Source organism: Desmodus rotundus, chromosome 5, assembly GCF_022682495.2.
Source record: "Desmodus rotundus isolate HL8 chromosome 5, HLdesRot8A.1, whole genome shotgun sequence".
NCBI lineage: Eukaryota > Metazoa > Chordata > Mammalia > Chiroptera > Phyllostomidae > Desmodus > Desmodus rotundus.
Window position 1 is genome coordinate 12654370 of NC_071391.1, and position 21478 is coordinate 12675847.

At 37.3% G+C, this 21478-nt stretch overlaps 1 protein-coding gene across 1 annotated transcript in view; it reads left to right on the top strand.

Annotated features, from left to right (window-relative positions):
* The window catches only part of FNBP4 (formin binding protein 4), a 32992-nt gene that overhangs the window by 10044 nt on the left and 1470 nt on the right, over positions 1 to 21478 (top strand). The window contains exons 7-16 of the mRNA XM_053924345.2: positions 808 to 1146; positions 2076 to 2286; positions 5595 to 5719; positions 6948 to 7052; positions 8062 to 8195; positions 9182 to 9369; positions 14315 to 14631; positions 14759 to 14903; positions 15698 to 16041; positions 19129 to 19286. Coding sequence (XP_053780320.1) covers positions 808 to 1146; positions 2076 to 2286; positions 5595 to 5719; positions 6948 to 7052; positions 8062 to 8195; positions 9182 to 9369; positions 14315 to 14631; positions 14759 to 14903; positions 15698 to 16041; positions 19129 to 19286 — 2066 coding nt within the window. The remainder of the gene's footprint in view (positions 1 to 807; positions 1147 to 2075; positions 2287 to 5594; positions 5720 to 6947; positions 7053 to 8061; positions 8196 to 9181; positions 9370 to 14314; positions 14632 to 14758; positions 14904 to 15697; positions 16042 to 19128; positions 19287 to 21478) is intronic.

Here is a 21478-nt window from a genome sequence, read left to right on the forward strand (position 1 = left end):
AACTTTTTTTTTAATTTATTGATTTTATAGAGGAAGAGAAAGGAAAAAAAAACATTGATTTGTTGTTTCACTTAATTTTTTTTTTTTACATTCATTGGTTGCTTTTTGTATGTGCCCTGACCAGGGATTGAACACATAACCTTGTCCTGTCGAGACAACACTCTAACCTGCTGAGCTGATAAAACTTTGGTCTTATTTATTTACTTTTGTATTTAATTTAAGATTTTGTTTATATTTAGCCCTGGCTGTGTATCTCAGTGGGTTGAGTGTCAGCCTGCAAAGTGAAAGTTCGTGGTTCAACTCCTGGTCAGGGCACATGCCTTTTAAAAAGTTTTTATTTATTTTTAGAGAGAAGGGAAGGGAGGGGGAAAGAGAGGAAGTATCATTCGGTTGCCACTCGCATGCCCTTCCACTGGGGACCAGACCCACAACCCAGGCATGTGCCATAGCCAGGAGTGGAACCAGAGACCTTTCACTGTGCAGGACAATGCCCAACTAACTGAGCCACAGCAGTCAGGGCTGATCTTATTTAAATCTGCCTGTGCATCATACTTATCTGTCTTTTGACAGAGGGAGTTGGGGAAGGATGTTTTGAGTTCCACCCATAATTAGGTTCTAGGTCAGACTGCCTTCCTAAAGTAGCAGTGTTTCCATTGTACACATGTAAGGAAAATGGTACAAACATAATAATCTATTGGGAGTTGGGTTTTCAGGATATTCAGTGCCTAAAAAATAGTCATTTTCTACATGATTATATACAGGTGAGATTTAATTGAAAATTAAATGAGATTATTTTATTCTTTATAGGAAGTAAATGAAGGAATTCAGGCTCTCTCAAATAATGAGGAAGAAAAGAAAGGGGTGGCAGCATCACTCCTTGCTCCTTTATTGCCTGAGGGAATAAAAGAAGAAGAAGAGAGATGGCGAAGAAAAGTAATTTGTAAAGAAGTAGAGCCAATTTCAGAAGTGAAAGAAACAAGTACAACAGAAGAAGTAGCAACAATAGTAAAGCCACAGGAGACTGTATTGGACAGTATGGAAGACCCTTCTCAGGAGGATCTTTGCAGTGTTGTTCAGTCTGGAGAAAGTGAGGAGGAAGAGGAACAAGATACCCTTGAACTGGAGCTAGTTTTGGAAAGGAAAAAAGTAAGTTTTTGAAATTTTACTTAAAGCACGTTTTCTTCTCTCAGTACTATCATATTCTGGGTATACTGTGCTCAGTTTACAGCACAGTTATTGGGATTTTGTTTTTCTTAACCCTTCGTCTAGATATGTTTAAGCTTTTGAACTATGCAGTTGTATTTTTTTTTTGTTCCCGGTGATCCTTTTTCGGTAGTTGACAACCAATAAAGACCGACATTGTTCTGGTTTAAGGATAGATAACAGTGAATAAAATATATTTGATTTAGCTTCTTAAACAAATAAGCATTACAAACTCTTGTGATAACTTGTTTTATAATCCAGCGATATAAAAGTACAAGTCAACATCCAGTTATCAGCCATGGTATTGTTTTAATAGTTAAATGGGCTTTGTAAGATCACAGAAGAATTATGAGGAAACCATAATTGCATATGCTTTTCTTTTAAAAAGGAGAAAAGGCACCATCTTTTAAAAAGGTGATGGTCCACAGGAAACTATCCTGATTAACAAGTTGCTTCTTACTCATTTTCTGCCCTGAATTTCTTGGAATAGTTTTATCTACTTCCTTAAATGAAACAAAATCTTAACAGATGTTATAACAGTAATATTTCCTTGATTCCTCTCCAGGGACTAACAGCTAAGTTAAGCTTTATCTGTTGTGTACACCTGTTGGATATTTTGTCTATTAGTGGATTTCTAGAACCTGTCACCTTCAAATCAGTATGTGTTCACTATAATCATCAGTCGGCATTTATTGAGTAACAGTTAAATGTGGACCATAATTCTCAGTTCTCATGGAAAAATTGTATTAAATGCTTGCTGTCCTCTAAGGGTTTAAATTCGGAGAACACGTTCTTGCTACTCACAGACACTTAAATGTAATAAACAGTTAATGACACTCTTAAAATTAACTTTATTTTCATGTTCTTTGTAGGCAGAGTTGCGAGCCTTGGAGGAAGGAGATGGTAGTGTGTCAGGGTCTAGTCCATGTTCGGATATCAGCCAGCCAGCGTCTCAAGATGGAATGCGTAGACTTATGTCTAAAAAGGGAAAGTGGAAGATGTTTGTTCGAGCTACCAGTCCAGAATCTACCAGCCGGAGTTCTAGCAAAACTGGACGAGAGACTCCAGAAAATGGAGAAACTGGTAATTCATGATCTAGAGGTGAAAGATGTAGAGGGGAAATCTTTCATTTTCCTTTTTTTGTTCCCTCTTCAGCAAAAAGCAGGGACAGCACTTTACCTTTTTAGAAAAATGCTGGGAAGGAAGCTTCCTTTCACTTCTCTCTAGCTTTTCTGGCTCCACCTTTTAGTGGAGGAGTAAGATTCTGAAAAACTGGAATTCATTGGGTCATGTATTTACTACTGATTGGGGATTACTTCTTCCTCAAAACAGAAAAATGAAATTGACCCTCACTTCCCCCCCACCTTTTTTTACTCTCTCGCCACAATAATTGTGTTGATCTGTGTTCTTGCGTAGCTTACTCTTTCCAGCTGTTAAACAGGGCAAGCAGAGACCACCTTTGGCAAGCCCAGCCCATCTCTGCTCTCTGTACAAGCCGCCCAGCCTCCGCTTGGCTGTATAGATAGTTTGATCCTGTTGTGAGGACTCATTGTCTTCGTTCAGGGTAATGTGGAAGAGATCCTGCTGCATTTTTCCAATTTTTTATTAGAGCTAATTAAAAGTTTTTATCTCCATTTGGCCCCAGTTCTGTAGTGGAAAATTAGCAAGATTTAAATACCAAACCACAGTTGATTATACCTAGTAGAAGATACCTGATAGGTTATGGTTTAAAAATCAACAAACAGAAACAGGTAATAAATGCAAACAATTTTGGATTTTCTCTTCTCAATCAATAATACAGAAGATGATGAAGTAGAATTCTAAAAGTTTTCCTTCATCTTTCTCATTCCCTACCCCTAAGGTCCATTTTCTATATCTTTGACCTACATATATTCTAGACCTTTTTCTCTATTTACATTTGAGTTTGTGTGTACATGTACATATGTAAATTTTCTATACAGATGAGATTAGCCATATGGATTGTTACGCAGTTTTTGGTTTTGTTTTTTGTTTTTTTTTTTTTCACTTAACATGGCTTAAATTATTGTTCTTAACCACAGAATGGTATAACTGTCTCCATTTTTTTTAAGCAAATAGATTTTAAAATGTTTTTATTGATTTTGGAGAGAGAAACATTGATTTCTTCCATTTATTTATGCATTCATTGGTTAACTTTTTCAGTCATTTTTTTATTTTCAATTACAGTTGACATACATTATTACATTGTTTAAGGTGTACATTCCAGTGATTAGACATTATATAACTTAATAAGTGATCACCCTGATAAATCTCACACCCATCTGACACCATGCGTAGTTATTAGACTCTTACTGACTCTGTCTCCTGTGCTGTGCTTTACATCCCCGTGACTGTTCTGTAACGATCATTAGTTGATTCTCGTATGTGCCCTGACTGGATCAAGCCCACACCCTTGTCATATCGGGACGACAGACTAACCAACTGAACTACCTGGCCAGGGCCTAGATGTCTTCATTTAATTCTTCCTCCATTGATGGATATTTTAAGTTATATTCGTGTTTCACTCTTAAGAATAAGACTACATCTAGCCGTGGCCAAATGGCTCAGTTGCTTGGGGCATTGTCCCATATACCAAAAGGTCATGTGGTCTCAGTGCCCATCTGGAACCTATGCAGGAGGCAGCTGACTGATATCTCTCTTTCACATCAATGTTTGTAAAAGAGAAAACATTGCTTGCTTGCTGTCAAATCAATAAACACATCCTCAGGTGAGGGTTAGGGAAAAAAAATAATAATGCTTTATTATCAAACCTACAAGCCATTCAAATGTCCATCAAAGGTAGAATGGATAAATTGTGGTATATTATTCTTTTTTTATAGTTTAGTTAGTTGTCCCCACTTTCCCCCTAAATTGTGGTGTATTCTTAAAATCAAATTCTAAACAGCATCAGTAAAAAATAAATGACCTATAGTTATATACATCAGTATGGATTAACCTCAGAAGTAATGCTGAATTAAAATAGACAAAAGAATGCATATGTTAGTGTTCTGTGAATATAAGTTGGAAAATGCATAAAAATATTGTGCTTAAAGACCTCTGCATGCTGAAAGAAAAGGAACGAACTGCTAACGCCGTCGGGGTAGAGGTTCTATCTGGTGTCGACATAGTGGCAGAGAGGCCAGAGTGGCTAGGAATAGTCTTCTGTGAAGCTGGGTTATGTGTGGTTCTTTGAGTGCTCCTATTTTAAGACTGTATGTTGTACACATTTGTTAGGATATTTCACGAACATTTGCTATGGTACTTCACAATAAACATAATGCTATAATAAACATCCATCCTGGTATATATTTTCTAATGCAGATTTTTGTGTCATTGTATAGGTTCCAAATGGTATATTACTAGGTCAAGGGGTGTGTGCATTTTAATCTGATAGATCCTGCCTAATTGCCCTTCAAAATATTTGAGTTGTAGAGCTCTTTTGATGCTTAAAATTGTTAAATAATTCCACCTGCCCCCTGCTGTAAAATGTCTGATACATAAATGAATTACAAACTAATAGGTGAAAGAGTAGAAAAATTGTGTTTCAGATGATTAGAAAATGCAGAAGAGATGTTACTGATCAAATGAAAGAGAGCAAGGCCATGTTGGGCTAATGAAAGCTGAGGAAAGTGATGTCAGTGTCACATTTCTTCCTTAGATCAAGGGGTAGCCAGCGTTAAGAAAAGGTACTCAAGTTTGATTTTTTAAAAAATCTGGTTCTCATGACAGAATGATTTACATTTTATATGAGGATTAGTTTGTTAACCAGGTGTTAAGGAGCAAGCGTAACAAAGAGAGTTTGTATCTTTTATTCCATTCAATTTGGTGGTAAACCTGTTCCCTTGTGGAGGTCCCACTACTAACAGACATCAGCACCAACCAAAAGAGTTAGGATACAGGTTAGTCCAATACAGATTGTCTATAGGTCTTACGTAGATCAGGAAGGAAGTTACCAGGTAGTTTAAAATGCTGCTCTGATTTTGAAAGCTTTTTTTCCAAAACTCACTTGATAAAGAACCCTCATATATTCCAAGTTTAATATTTAGCTTTTGTAAGTAATTTGAAGCAATGATATTCTGGAAGAAAAGATTAATAAAGTAGAAAGAGAAAGCAGAAACTATAAAATAATGTAGTGAAACAAATTTCATTCATAGGCCCATATTAAAAAGGTGATTATAAAGGATAAAGTTTTTTGGCTTAGTAAAGACAATAGGTTGATAAATCATTAGGGCTTCTTTAGCAAGTAAGAAACATAGACCACAGAGAGAAAGTTAACATTTTTTCCAAAGCTCTCTGCTGTAGGGGTCAGAAAATGTTCATGGTGCTCTATCAGTATCAGTCCCTTTGATTTAATTTTGTGTTTTCTTTTGCAGCAATTGGTGCTGAAAATTCAGAAAAAATAGACGAGAATTCAGACAAAGAGATGGAAATAGAAGAATCTTCAGAGAAGATAAAAGTACAAACAGCGCCTAAAGTAGAAGAAGAACAGGATTTAAAAGTATGTGTACATACTACTTAATGCAACATGACAATTTTTTTAAAAAATATTTTATTTATTTTTAGAAGAGAAGGAGAGAGGGAAAGAAACGTCAGTGTATGGTTGCCTCTCCAGTGCCCCTTACTGGGGGCCTGACCTGGGCCACACCCTGGGCATGTGCCCTGACTCGGAATCTAACTGGCGACCCTTTGGTTCTCAGGCTGGTGCACAGTCCACTGAGCCACACCAGCCAGGGCATGACAAATACTTTTAAATTGTCTAACCATTAAACTACTTCCTATTAGCAAGTAGTAAAAGTAATCTTTACTCTCTCCAAAATATAAATCATTTACTTTGTTAGGTGGAAATGTCATATTTAAGTCCAAAATAAAGAATTATAAGACTGATTTTATGTAGAGAAATTTTCTAAAAATATAAATTCTTAATTGCTTTCTCACAATAAACCTCCTTTAGAAAGCAGTAGCTTATCAAAGGCTTCTCTAGTTTGGAAGTACTAAAAACACTGAAAGTTAAAAATTCCTACATGTCCTTACACAAAGGCAAATTTGCTTCCAATTTCATTTTTATTTCTCGTGTGAGTAGAATTGGGCCATATAAGATAAGTGGCTATTTAATGGCGGTCTGTTGGAAAAACCAATTAGCATATTCTTTTGTCTTGAAAGAGTTTATTCAAGCAGTAGCTAGTGTACAGCAATGTAGAAAGGACTGGGAGAATTAATTTTGTTCAGAGTGTGGCTAGTATACATAGTAAGTGATGGATAAATAATAGTTTGAACAATATTGGGAATTATATTATTTAGGATCTGTTTTCAACTGTTGTGTTCCAGTAGATAATGCTTTAATTTCTCTACCTTGTATGAATTATTTTACTATAAATTATAATTTTATCTTCTACATAACTGGATGCAGCTACTTGAAAAAGGTTGTATAACTCTTTTTAGGATTTTATTTGTTTTTAGACAGGGAAAGGGAAGGAGAAAGAGGGAGAGAAACATCAATGTGTGGTTGCCTCTCACGAGCCCCCTACTGGGGACTTGGCTCCCAACCTAGGCATATGTCCTGACTGGGAATCAAACCAGCGACCTTTTGGTTCACAGTCTGGCACTCAATCCACTGAGCCACACCAGGCAGGGCAAGGTTATATAATTTATAAGCAGATCCATTTTACTTAATATAGAAAACATTGCTGATTCCATTTTTATTTTAACTTTTCTTTCCTGCATTTCAGTTTCAGATTGGAGAACTAGCAAATACCCTGACAAGTAAATTTGAATTTTTAGGCATTAATAGACAGTCCATCTCCAACTTTCATGTACTGCTCTTACAGACTGAGGTAATTTAGCCATTTTTGGTATAGTCAATGTTTAAAATGAAATGTTGGTTGTGAAGAATGTCTTGTTATGTTTTAACCCTAAATTTGAATGTTTAACCTTGATGTATATTTTAACCACTTACCCAGGAAATAAATCTATGTATTAGCCAAAGCAAAATATTAAGATAAACACAGAGAGGTACACATATTGTGTATAATGACGATACTTATACTTACCACTTTCAATGGGCGTATGTATTTTATTTTATTATGGTAACATTGGTTAATAACATTTCAGGTGTACAACTGAAAAAGCATATATATGTGTATATATATATATATTTTTAAGATTTTATTTATTTATTTTCAAAGAGAAGAGAGGTGAGGGAGAGAAACATTGATTGGTTGCCTCTCTCACGCTCCCCAGATGAGGACCTGACTGAGAATCTAACTGGCAGGCAGTCTTTTGGTTTGCAGGCCAGTGCTCAGTTCACTTGAGCCACACCAGCCAGAGCAAGGCATATATTTTAATACAAGTTTTTTTTCTAATGAATTAAAATTCTATTCATAATGATCAGATGAGACCATATAATGTTGAAAGTATTTTATGAAAGTATGAGAAGTCTAAGAAAAGTTCTAAAAAGTTCTGAGTCCTATTCGTAACCAACTTCCTATAGGAAGCTGACTGGTTTCCCTTAGAACTGAACTTTTAATTTTGATTAGTAACATTATTAACCTGAATGAACTATCTGCCCAAACGGAAGGTAAAATTACTGGGGAAATAATCTTAATATAGTCTAAAGGGCGAGACTAAAACTGCTCCTCGTTTTCACAGATACTGGAGAGTTGGCAGTGTAAAAATGTACTGGGGTCCAGTCTCATTTTTTATGAAACTAAGGTGGGAATTCTTTTCCTCTGGTCTACTCCTGCTACAGTCTAGCAGTACAGACGTGGGCTAGAAGACTTAAGTCCTTCCTACTTCTGCCTCCTGGCATAGTCTCTAAAGCTTACTGTTGTTTGTTGATTCTAGACTCGGATTGCAGACTGGCGGGAAGGGGCTCTTAATGGAAACTACCTTAAACGAAAACTTCAGGATGCAGCAGAACAACTAAAACAGTATGAAATAAACGCCACTCCTAAAGGCTGGTCCTGCCACTGGGACAGGTACGCACTCTTCTCCCCTTTTCACCTTTCACCTTTGACATCTCAGACATGATTTGTGATCACCACCACCTGACAACATGACAGCCTGTCTGGAGACTGAGAGCAGCTGCAGTCAGCGGTGCTGGGCAGGCAGAGCACCGCAAACGCTTACAGAGTTTGGGCCAGCTACGCGTTGGAGAAACAAAAAACAATGTTTAAAGTGTTCCATGTAACGGATTTTTTTCCAAGATCGGACAAAGCTGGTTTTACTCTCCAGAGTGTTGCACGGAGTAGGGCGGGCTTGGGGGTTAAGCGCATGCGAGAGCTCTGTGCGCTTTACAGGACCTCTGGAAGCAACTACTCCTGATTAACCTCGGTGAAGTTAAGGAAAGCTTCGTGGTTGAAGATGTGAATGAAGAACAAGATTACTATCTTCTGCCAGCAGGTCAGATGAAAACATTTCTTTTTATATTTGACTTTTCTTGATTTTTTTTTCGTTATTTGAAATCTTTGCTCTTTTATTTTTCAGCTCCCAGATCCTCTCCCTCTCTTTAGCTTTCACTGTGTTTGATATCAAGAGTATGAAATGTGAATTCCACGGTCCAAGAGGGGAAGAGTCACCTTCCGCATACTTCGTTGTTCTCTTCTTTGGAAGGGAAATTAGTGTTCTAGGAAACTGAGTCCCTCTGTTAATGACACTTGAAATCCTGTTGAGCATTGGCAAAAAAAAAAAAAGGGGGATATGAGAGATGTTTTCTAAGTCATCTGTTGGTGTGAGAGGGCTCAGGGCTGTATTCACAGAGCTGCTGGCAGTGCAAATAGCTTTGAATTATCCTTGGTTCTCCATTCTCAAATGTCAAAGCTCTTTGTTGCCTTTGTGAATAGCAGTCCATTAAGAAGAGGTTCGTCCCTGTGAGAGCAGACTGCTGTCCTGGGACAGGACCAAATGGAAGTGTCTTTGTAGGAGAATGGGTCTTAAAACATGTGTTTTCTTTCTTGTAATTTAGGGATCATAGACGATATTTCTATGTAAACGAACAATCGGGCGAGTCTCAGTGGGAGTTCCCAGATGGTGAGGAAGAGGAGGAAGAAAGCCAAGCACAAGAAAGTAGAGACCAGAATCTTCCTAAACAGACCTTGAAAGACAAAACTGGCACTGATTCAAATTCTACAGAATCCTCCGAGAGTTCCTCAGGTGGGATAATTTACCCTGTATTAATTGGAGAGAAATGATTTTAGAAAAAAAAGACTTGTATTGAGATCATAAAAGAAGGAAGTAATTTAAATCGTAACATAATTTTTTTTATTATATATTTTATTTATTTTTAGAGAGGGGAGAAAGGGAGAGAAGGATCAGTGTGCAAGAGAAACATTGATCGGTTGCCTCTTTCATGACCCCAACCGGTGACCTGGCCTGCAACCCAGGCATGTGCCCTAACTGGGACTAGAACCAGTGACCTTTCAGTCGCAGGCTGGCGCTCAATCCACTGAGCCACACCAGCCAGGTCATAAATCATAACATAAATTTCTATTTAAAAAATAGTGGCTTGACCCCTGGCCAGGTAGCTCAGTTGGTTAGAGCATTGTCCCAATACACCATGGTTGCAGTTTCGATCCCTGGTCAGGGCACATACAGGAGGTGGCCAATGAATGCGTAATTAAGTCTCTTCTCTCCCACCCCACTCCCCACCCACTTTCTCCCCTTTCTCCCCTTGTCTCCCTTAAGAAGAAAGAAAGAAAGTGGCTTAACCTAAAGAAAGAATGCAGAAGTTAATACTTAAGAAAACAAAGGCAGTGACTGGTTGAAAATCAGCATACTATTTATTGATAAAAAATGAAATGATGAGCCACTGTATTTTGATTTTAAAAGAATGTCCTATAACCACTCTCTCGTATCAGACAAAGTTGTGGATTTCCAGTAACAGAAATGCTAATTAATGCTAAGTAACTGCATGGTTGAGTTGTGAAAATCTATGTGGAGTAATGTGAGATTTGTTGCACCTTTCTGTAGAACTCTAGTGCAACCTCATTTTTCAACTTCACTTACAAGAAGTCTTAAAAGAAGTGTGGTTGTTTCAAATAAAAATGATCTACAGAAATGCTGTGAATCTAGGACTATGCTTGTTCCAGAGGAGCAAAATAATTTATCATTACAAATAGTCAACTTTTCTATAAATCAGGATGACTCTTCATTTAAAGTACTCTTGGAGCTCTTCAGTTTAGTTATAAACAGTAAGTCCTCACTTACCTCTTCGATAGGTTCTGTGACTACACAAAACAATGTGTAATGAAACCAGTTTTGCCATAGGCTAATTAATGTAAATAAGAGTTAGGTTCTTATGTCATCTCATTCATCTTACTGACGTTACAACAAAACGTGCGAGGACCTGCTGTACATTCGGGGACATGGGGAAGGACTTTCGGAACTCCTCAGTTACTCTGAGAATCTGGTAGCTCTTCTAAGAGTCGTGGTTTGATTTCCCCATATGGAAGAAGATACCCATTTTTTCCCCCTCCAAGTCCATCTTGGAATGACAAAAATAAGTGAATAATGAAGCATAGTCAAAACTGATTACAACCTTTCTATCTAAGAAAACTGGTAGCTATTAATATTTGTTAAAATGATGGCAAATGAAAGCAAGAGTCTGTGGAATCTTTTCTAAAGAAATAAACCTTTGAAGATAAAAAGACGTGGAATCTGCTGATAAGATAGGGAGTGAAGAGCTGAATTCTTTTGTATTCTGCTTATCAAAAATGGTGCTTTGCGCTCTGTAGGCTCCCTAATCCTAGGAGAAAAGTTCTGGTGGTGCACCAAATGAAAGTGGTCGTAATTTTAACTTCTTAAATGGCCTATGAGTCGTTACGAGCACTCTAAATAAAAAGGCCCATATGACTGCAGTGATCATTTTAGAACATAGCAAAAGGTTGGTTTCATTCTGCCTTTTCAGAAATACATTTCCTCAAGTTACAGGGTATTTTACTTACCATTTTCACAAAGAGGTTTTCTTTTGATTACTTCCCCCCTTTCTTTTAGTAGCAGTGATAGATAGGTATTCTAATAAGTTGGTTTTAATATTTGTGTTTTAGTAGTGAACTTACGAGGCTTGATGGTGGTTCTGGGTAGGTGATTCCACTCCTGACCACTGTCTGATGTCTTTCTTGTATGTTCCAAAGCCGGATAGTCTAGAATTACCAACTGAGTGTTCTGCGGTCAGATGACTGACCCTGTTGGTTCTGTCTGGTAACGGGAAGACCTTGAGACATTCCTGTCTGATTAAAATAAAAGTAATTATGCTATGGGGAAAAGCCACTAATAAACCAGCTTATATTCTTCAGCCTCTTTATTGAGAGCTATTAAAATCATATGATAAACTTGATGTAAATGAAATCCAAATGTGTACTTAGGTCTTTGGGATTTAAAAGCAATACTGATTACTATTCTAAGCCTATAAAGAAAGTTTATAACACATGCAGTGTGTGCTCTTCGTTAATTTAGCAGTGGTTAAAATAATCTTTCAGAGAAGAAAAATTACTATACTTTTGGGAGCAAGGAATTTCCAGAGTTCTCTCTATTTTTAGTCTTTGTTTATTTGTTTGAATTTAACATGTCTCTAAAGATGAGTGATATTTCAAGACACCCAGTATGTCTGTTTTACTGGGCTGTGTCACTTAGTTTAAATATAGCTGCTTTTCAAAAAAAAAAAAAAAAAAAGTCTCTGAGGACATATTTTTTATACAAGTTCTTGCTTTAAATTGCTAAACTGGCTTCTTGGCTCAAAATACTATATATAAAGTTTTCTCTTTGTGGGAATATAGAAAAATAAAGGAAGCCTGCCTGTAAATAGAAATAAAGATGCATAGAAAAGACATGCTCTTAAAGCATTCAAAATTTGCATCCCCATACTATTTTGTCTTTAAGTTCGTAGTTTTCTAAATCTGTTACAATGAAAGCTGTGTATATACCATTTTAATCTCTCCTTGCACTCCATACTTTACTGTTGTCTTTAATGGCGAAATAAAACAACTGGGTTATATTTGGAAATGAAGAAAAGCATCATGTAATATGACATCCATGGATATTCCAACTAGGATTTCTTGGAAGTTCTTTGTATTTAAGCTAAAGGAGATAAATTATAAATGTTAAGACCCAGCTTTTATGGTTTGAGTAAATGTAGTTTGGGATTCAAATATTAATTCTAAAAATGTTCCTTGTTTGCTGCTAAATTTATTGAGTCTGGTTCATTTTATTTTTACACAGAGTTTGATTCTGATTAGCTTTGCTGGGGGTTGTAAACCACACTGTTAATCCGGAACCTGTGTTTCCTTGAGTTTCTCTGTACAGCAGCGTATCACCATCATAATTGCTTTGGCTCCTAAATGAAAAATCTGCCAATACATAAAATCTGGCATTTTTACTTACTACCATATGTTGTGATTGGTTTATTAGAAGGAAGGATAGTACGATATTAAGCCTCAATGTTTGTTGCCTTAGTTCCGATGTCATTTTGATATACTGTTATGTAGTGTAGTAAACTGCTTGGCCATACCCAATCTTTATTTGTTTAAAAGTTAGTGTATAAATTCATAGGTAGGTTTAATCAAATACAAGTATAATGACACATTTGAAGTCTTTAGCTAAAAAATTGCATTTCTGTTTTCTGGTGAATTTTTCAGTGCTCTTTTCCTTAGTCCTAAACAACTCCTCAAAATAACTGCAGTAACCATGTGAATCAGGTTCTTAAAATCTTTTACATAATGTGTCAGTTTTCTGTTTCATGAAAAGTAAAGCTATTTCAACAGCCAAATGGTTCATGGTCACTTTGGTTTTACCTTGTTGAGTGCCATTGTGGTGTATTTTGAGTAAAGTAAGGTAAAATGCCTTATTCTTGTCCCAGAGCCTTTTATAATAGAGCCCTTACCTAATCCACTGCTTTGACCATGGAATTTAACAGGTGACTGCATCTGGATCTCCATGAGAAGTGAGATTTATTTGACTGAGACTTATAAAGCTCTTGGACTCCTGATATTTCACAGGGAAATCTTGGTAAACTAGCACTAGACGAGGATTCATACCTGGCCACTAAGCTATACAATCTTGGGCAGGTTATGCATTTCCTCCTGGGTTTCATTACCTTTAAAATGAGAGGGTTGAACTAGATGATTTCTCATGTGTCTTCTACTCCTAAATTCTATGAATTTTAGGGAGAAAATACCCTTCAACATTCCTGGGATATATATCTAATAGTCCCATATATTGTGAAACTTCCCTATTGACGATAAAGAGGGATGGGGAAGGCTACAAGTAAGTATATCCTATTTTCTCTAATCCTTAAAGCTTTTCCCACTAGAGAAAGGATAGTGATTAACTGAATTTTGGAAAACTAGAGGAAAGTTGATCCTGCAGCTTTTCAGCTGTAATTTAACTCAGACTTTAACAGCAATTTCAAATCCCCTGCATCTTCAAGCACCTCTTGTATGTGTGTGCCTTAGTTATCATATACCTTGAAAATTTGTTCTCCTAAATTTCCCTTTCTCACCATAGAAATAAAATTACCCTCTGATTTAGCAAATAAGTGTAATTCACACAAAAGTGTGAAGGAATGTTAAGGTTGACAGTAGCACCTTGCAAATGGGTTTTTAAAGCTTAGTGACCCAAATTAATTAAAACGGGTAGAATTTGTGAATGTTTTGAATGAGTACTTCTCTGGGTCATCCTCAGTTACTTGATTAGCTCACTAAAAATACATGGACTCAGCACTGCAAATGCACATCACTGCCCTCTCGTCACTCCTTGAAAATAAAGAAACCCCAGAGTGCCTTGTAGTTGGTGTATTTTGAAACTGAGTGTAGGTTCAGATGACCAGATTTCTCATCGGGTTAATGTGCTTCACTTGTTTATAAATCTGGACCCGGAGAACAAGATTAGTATCTCATAGCTAGGGTGTGAGTGCTAACTTTGAGGTTCATAAATTTACCTGTGAACATCATTTTTGAACTGAGTTATTTAGTACTTAAGTGACACTGATGTAGAATAGGTCTGTGGGTCAGATTTCGTCTCACCAGTCAGATACACATTTCTGTAAATAAAAGCCATGCAGTTTTTGTATTGCTTTTTACCTGACTCTTGTTCGTTTTTTTAGGTTCTCTTTGTAAAGAGTCCTTTTCTGGTCAAGTTTCTTCTTCATCACTCATGCCGCTTACTCCATTTTGGACCCTCCTTCAGTCAAATGTGCCTGTGCTTCAACCTCCATTACCTTTGGAGATGCCACCGCCCCCACCTCCACCCCCAGAATCTCCTCCTCCTCCGCCTCCACCCCCTCCCCCTCCTCCTGTAGAAGATGGTGAGATCCAGGAGGTAGAGATGGAGGATGAGGGAAGTGAGGAGCCTCCTGCCCCAGGAACAGAGGAGGATACTCCACTGAAACCTTCTACACAAACCACAGTTGTAACCAGTCAGGTGAGAGATGCTGTTGAGCATCCTAAAGAGTTTTAGGGGACCAGGGCATGATTGACACCATGTTTTATTTTAGAAGAGGATGTTTAACCAGGGCTTTCAGCCACTGACTCTTTCTTTTGTGTTTCAGAGTTCAGTTGATTCTACCATCTCTAGTTCTCCTTCCACTAAAGCAGTAAAAAGGAAAGCTACCGAAATTAGTACTGCAGTAGTTCAGAGATCAGCTACCATTGGTAGTTCTCCGGTCCTGTACAGCCAGTCACCTATAGCTACAGGTAAGCATCATGATTAAAATGTTTTCCTCAATGTATTGATATCTTTGCTTCTAGAATTAGATGTCATAAATTGATGTGAAAGGCTTCTCATTGCATAGACCATTTATGTGTGTTTCTTTTCACTTGCTAAACACTTGAGTTACTGTTAGCAGTTTGGCATGTATCCTTCCAGATTGTCTTCTGTGTATTTACATAATAGTGGTTTTGATGTTTAAGTACTTTAATGCTAAAGTATTCAGAAATTCATATTTTGCTACTATCCCTGACCAGTGTGGCTCAGTTGGTTGGGCATTGTCCTATAAAGCTACAGGTCACCAGTTCTGTTCCTGGTGAGGGCACATGGCTGGGTTGTAGGTTTCTCTCCCTTTCTTCCTCCCTTCTCCACTCTCTAAAAATAAATAAATAAAATCTTTTTTAAAAATATATTTTGTGCCTTGGCTGGTGTGGCTCAGTGGATTGAATGCCAGACCGTGAACCAAAAGGTTGTAGGTTCAATTCCCAGTTAGGGAACCTGACTGCATTACAGGTCAGGTCCCCAGGTTGGGGCATGTGAGAGGCAACTGATGGATGTTTCTCTCCCTCTCTTTCTCCCTCCCTTCCTCTCTCTCTAAAAATACATACATAAAATCTTTTTTTAAATACATATTTTGCTACTTGAAAATGTGGCTGTATTTTTGAGGAAAAGATATATTAGAATCGTTTTGTTGGTGATCTATAAGTTCCTCAGTTCCCTTTTTCTTTCTTGTTTTAGGATTTGTCATAAAGTTTCATAAAGTTTATGTTTTCTGTGTTAGGTCACCAGGCAACAGGGACTGGACAACAATCTGCAGGGATTGGACATCAGGCAATACCAGTTAGCCATCCTGCAACAGGAATGGGTCATCAGGCCAGAGGAATGAGCCTACAGTCAAATTACCTAGGACTGGCATCAGCTTCTGCAATTATGAGTTATGCTGAGTGTTCTGTCCCAATGACAGTGACTGCTCCCACACTGCAGCCAGTCCAGGCCCGAGGTGCTGTGCCTGCCGCTGCTGTTATAGAACCACCACCGCCACCTCCTCCTCCTGCACCCCCAACACCTCCACCAGCTCCCAAACTGCCACCACCTGAGAAGACGAAAAAAGGAAAGAAAGATAAGGTATAGTCACTCTCCCTTAACATTTTTTTTTTAGTTATCTTAAAGCATTTATTATTACTATTGAAGTGATAGATAAAATTAACCATTTTCAGGGCTCTACAGTTCTGTAGCATTTAGTACATTCACAGTGTGCAGCCACCACCTCTGTAGTTACATAACATTTTCATCACCTCAGCAGAAGACCTTGTAACCATTAAGCTTTCCCCATCACCCTCCTACCCCAGGTTCTGGGAACCACAAATCTGCTTTCTGTCTCTCTGGATTTACCTATTCTGGAATCATGAATATATGAACTTTTATGTCTGGCTTCCTTTACTTAGCAAGTGTTTTCAAAGTTTATTATCCATGTTGTAGCATGTATCAGTATTTCATTCCATTTTATAGCTTAATAATAAGTTCATTATATATACCACAGATTGTTTATCCATCCACCCATTGATGGAAACTTGTATTATTTTAACCCATTTGGCTATTACAAATAGTACCAATATGAATATGCATATAAGTATATGCATATTGAGTACTTGTTTTTGTTTCTTTGGGGTACATAGGAGTAAAATTGCTGGGGCAATATGATAATTCTGTGTTTAACTTTCTGAGGAACTGCCAAAAGTTTTTCCACAGTGACTGAACCCATTTTACATTAGCCACAGCAATGTACAAGGGTTCCAATATCTCTGAATGTACACCAACACTTGTGATTTTCCTTTGTTTTTTCTAACTTTTTAAAATTTTTTTCTTTTTTAAATATATTTTATTGATTATGCTATAACAGTTGTCCCAAAATTTCCCCCTTTGCCCCTCTGCGCAGTACAACCATTCCCTCCAGCAGTCCCCCTTTAGTTCATGTCCATGGGTCATACATATAAGTTCTTTAGCTACTCCCATTTCCTGTACTGTTCTTAACATCTCCTCCTATTTTGTACCTACCGATTTGTACTTACTAATCCCTGCACCTTTTCCCCCATTTTCTTCCCTCCCCCTCTCCCTCCCCACTGATAACCCTCCATGTGATCTCCATTTCTGTGATTCTGTTCCTGTTCTAATTGCTTGCTTAGTGTGTTTTTGTTTTTTTAGATTCAATTGTTGATAGTTGTGAGTTGTCATTTTACTGTTCATTGTTTTGATCTTCTTTTTCTTAGATAAGTCCCTTTAACATTTTATATAATAAGGACTTGGTGATGATGAACTCCTTTAACTTGACCTTATCTGGGAAACACTTTATCTGCCCTCCCATTCTAAATGATAGCTTTGCTGGATAGAGTAATCTTGGATGTAGGTCCTTACCTTTCATGACCTTGAATACTTCTTTCCAGCCCCTTCTTGCTTGCAAGGTTTCTTTTGAGAAATCAGCTCATAGTCTGATGGGAACTCCTTTGGAGGTAACTGTCTCCTTTTCTCTTGCTGCTTTTAAGATCCTTTCCTTATCTTTAATCTTGGCTAATGTAATTATGATGTGCCTTAGTGTGTGTTTCCTTGGTTCCAACTTCTTTGAAACTCTGAGCTTCCTGGACTTCCTGGAAGTCTATTTCCTTTGCCAGATCCTGTGTGCAGAAGATCCACATTGGGCGCCTCATGCCTGCATTTTTTTTTAATTTAATCTTTTTTTTTTTTTTTTTACATTACCTTTTAGTCCCCTTAGTGATTTTCCATTTTTTAAGAAAATTATTTTACCAGTTCTAATGGCCATGAAGTGGCACCTTATCCTGGTTTGATTTCTGTATCTGTGGTGAGTAATCTTGTTATGCAACTTCTCATTTGCTTGTTAACTATATCTTTGGAGAGATGTCTATTTAAGTCCCTTGTCCATTTTTTAACTGGGTTGTCTTTTGTTACTGAATTGTAAGAGTTCAATATATATTACAGGTTAGGGTCCCTTATGAGTTACATGACTTGTAAATATTTTATCCCACTCTGTGGGTTGCCTTTTCATTCTGATAGTGTCCTTTGGTACACCAAAGATTTTAATTTTTATAAAGTCTAACTTAATCTTTTTTCATTTCTGCTTCTGTTTTTTTGTGTCATGGCTGGGAATTCATTGCCAGATCCAAGGTCATGAACATTTACCCTCTATGTTTTCTTCTAAGAATTGTATACTTATGTTGTTGTTATTTTAATTTTTTTGTTTGAGCCAAACTCATGACATACAGGAAGCAAGATCTCACATGCTCTGCATTGTATAGTTTTAGCACTTAGAGTAGGTTGTTAGGTAAAGGGTTAAATTTCATTCTCTTGAATGTGTATATTCTTTTGTCCCAGCACCATTTGTTGAAAGTCCCATTCTTTCTCCATTGAATGGAAGACCTTACGTAAAATCAATTCACCATGAATACATGGGTTTATTTCTGAACTTTTAAATCTCTTCTATTGGTCTATATGCCAGTACCACGATGCTTTGATTGCTATAGCTTTATAGTATGTTTTGAAATTAAGAAGTACTTTTTTGCCTTGGCTGGTGTGGCTCAATGGATTGAGTGCTGGCCTACGAAACCACAGGCCAGGTCCCCAATTAGGGGCATTCAAGAGGCAACCTCACATTGATGTTTCTCTCCTCCTCTTCCTCCCTCCCTTTCTCTGAAAATAAATAAATAAAACCTTAAAAAATGTCATTCATTATTCATATTTTGATGTATCTCCTTGCTCTTTTCATATTCAATAATTGCCATGGACTTTGTTGCTCTTCCCAGAAGTGCTGGTCATTTGTTTCTTGCCTCTATTTCTCACTTGATGTTAACACTGCATCTATTTAAAATTTGTGAAGGAGAACGCCATGATTCTGAAGAGATGAGATAAGGGCAACAGTTCTGACTTCCATAGAACAAGGAGGCTAAAAAAAAATTTTCTGACCCGATTTGATAAAACAGCCACATTCACATATTTTAAATTTTTAACCAACCATTCAGTTTATAGCTGGTAGAAATTTTTGGCAAGAACTTAGAATGGTATTTATTTTGTGTTTTTGTTCTTTTGATTTTAGTTTACTTATTCTTTAGCTAGCACTCGGAAAAGATCCTGGTGGCACATGTGGAGGACTCGTTTCCTTACTTCATGTATTACATTCCTTCTGACCGTCAACCTTTGTTATAGGCAAAGAAGAGTAAAACCAAAATGCCATCTCTGGTAAAGAAGTGGCAGAGTATCCAGCGTGAGTTAGATGAAGAGGAAAACTCTAGTTCTAGCGAGGAGGACCGGGAATCAACCGCACAGAAGCGAATTGAAGAGTGGAAACAGCAGCAGCTGGTCAGGTAAAGAGACCACAGATGGGTTGGGTTGTGGTGAATTCATAGAAATCTTTATCCATCAACACTGTGATTTAGCCTCTTTTAAAATGAGAATTATCAGAGCTGCAATACCTTCTCCCACCAGTTGCTCGACTTATGAAAAGGGCTATGTTTTAACACTCAGGATACCAGGAAAAATAATAATCCCCATTTATTCTAAATCTAATAGATCCTTTTATATGCTTTAAAATTTTTTATTTGATATATAATTCACAGAAGTTAAAAATAAAGGAGTGAAAGCAGTATATTAGAAATTTTAAGAATTTAAACATAGCTAATTCAATTTTTTTTTTATTTTCCTAGTTTTGAAGGTATACATATTGAAATGAGCAACATTCTTCTAATGTTGCTCAATTGTCTTGCATAACCTGGACCATATTCATATCATAAATAGCGATGCCAGATTTCAAATTCATCTCTGATAGGTCTCGTTTATTATTCTGGTGTTTGAAGTAGCAGTATCCATAAATACAGTACTTCTGAAAACATTTGGGAGAAGATAGCCATTCTTTGCTTTATAATCCAAAATATTTTCATTTTTGGACACATAAACACCAGTTGAATTTACTTGTTTCTAAAATATCTATTTTTCTCCAATCACTACCTATCTGCTTTCAGCATTTTTCCACTTGAGAACCCTATCAAATAAATTTTAGCATGTAGCATCATAAAACCAGAAAGATTCCTGTCACACATCTTTTTAGGAAAATGAGCTGGTCTAGGTTCTTGTTACAACATACTGGGTAATGAAGTTGTTCCTTTTGAATGAGAATACTGTATTTCCTTTTTGTTCTTAGGAAATATTGTTTACTCACCAGTCTTGAATTTGAGAAAATCATTTAGAATATGGTCTTCTGGCCCTGGCTGGTGTAGCTCAATGGATTGAGCACAGGCCTGCAATCCAAAGGGTTGCCAGTTCAGTTCCCAGTCACGGCACATGCCTGGTCTTCAGGCCAGATCCCCAGTAGGGGGCATGAATGAGTGTACATTGATGTTTCTCTCCTTCTCTTTCTCCCTCCCTTTCCCCCTCTCTAAAAATAAATAAATAAAAATCTTAAAATATGTGTGTATATATATATATGCCTGGCTAGTGTGGTTCAGTGGACTGAGTACCAGCCTGCGAATCAGTGTCACTGATTCAATTCCCAGTCAGGGAACATGCCTGGGTGCGGGCCTGGTGCCTATTAGGGGGTACTTGAGAGGCAACCACACATCAGTGTTTCTCTCCCTGTCTTTCTGCCTCCCTCCCCCTCTCTCTAAAAATAAAATATCTTTTCTAAAAAAGAATATAGTCTTAACACATAATCTGAGATTTTACTTATTTGGTCAGTTTTATCATAGTTAGAATCTACAATGCCATTCTGTCACTTTGTTTTATATTTGTAAAAGAAAAAAAAAAATATGCAGGTGTCTTCTCCAGACTCGATACACTGTTTTGGGCAACATAATTAGAAAACTGAGGGATGGTATTAGTGACGATTTATTTCACTTTTGCAATATCCTTATAGGTGATTCCATTATTATTCAGGATTGGTTTGTTTTATATTGTTTTAGTCCTTTTTCTTTTTTTTTTAGTATTGCTGGGAATTCAATAATGATTAATTCCTACAATGATGAAATAGCAAACTACTTAAAATGATGGAGGGAAATCCCAACAATCCTGTAATTTATCTTAGATTATTTTAGACTTTGAAAAGAGTCTAGTATACCCATTCTGATAATTGCAAGATAGAATCTGAGAGCTTTATTTTTTTTTAAGATTTTATTCATTTACTTGAGAGAGAGAGAGAGGAATAGAGAAAAACTGATTGGTCGCCTCTCACACATGCCCAAATGGGGACCTGACCTGCAACCCCAGGCATGTGCCCTGACTGGGAATTGAACCGGTGACCCTTTAGTTCACAGGCCCATGCTCAACCCACTGAGCTACACCAGCCAGGGCAGATTTTATTTATTTTTAGAGAGCGTGGAAGGGAAGGAGAAAGAGAGGGAGAGAAACATCAATGTGTGGCTGCTTCTTTCGAGCCCTCTACTGGGGACCTGGCCCCGCAACCCAGGCATGAGCCCTGACTAGGAATTGAACCTAGTGACCCTTTGGTTCTCAGGCTGGCATCATTCCACTGAGCCACACCAGCCAGGGCTAATCTTTTTTTTTA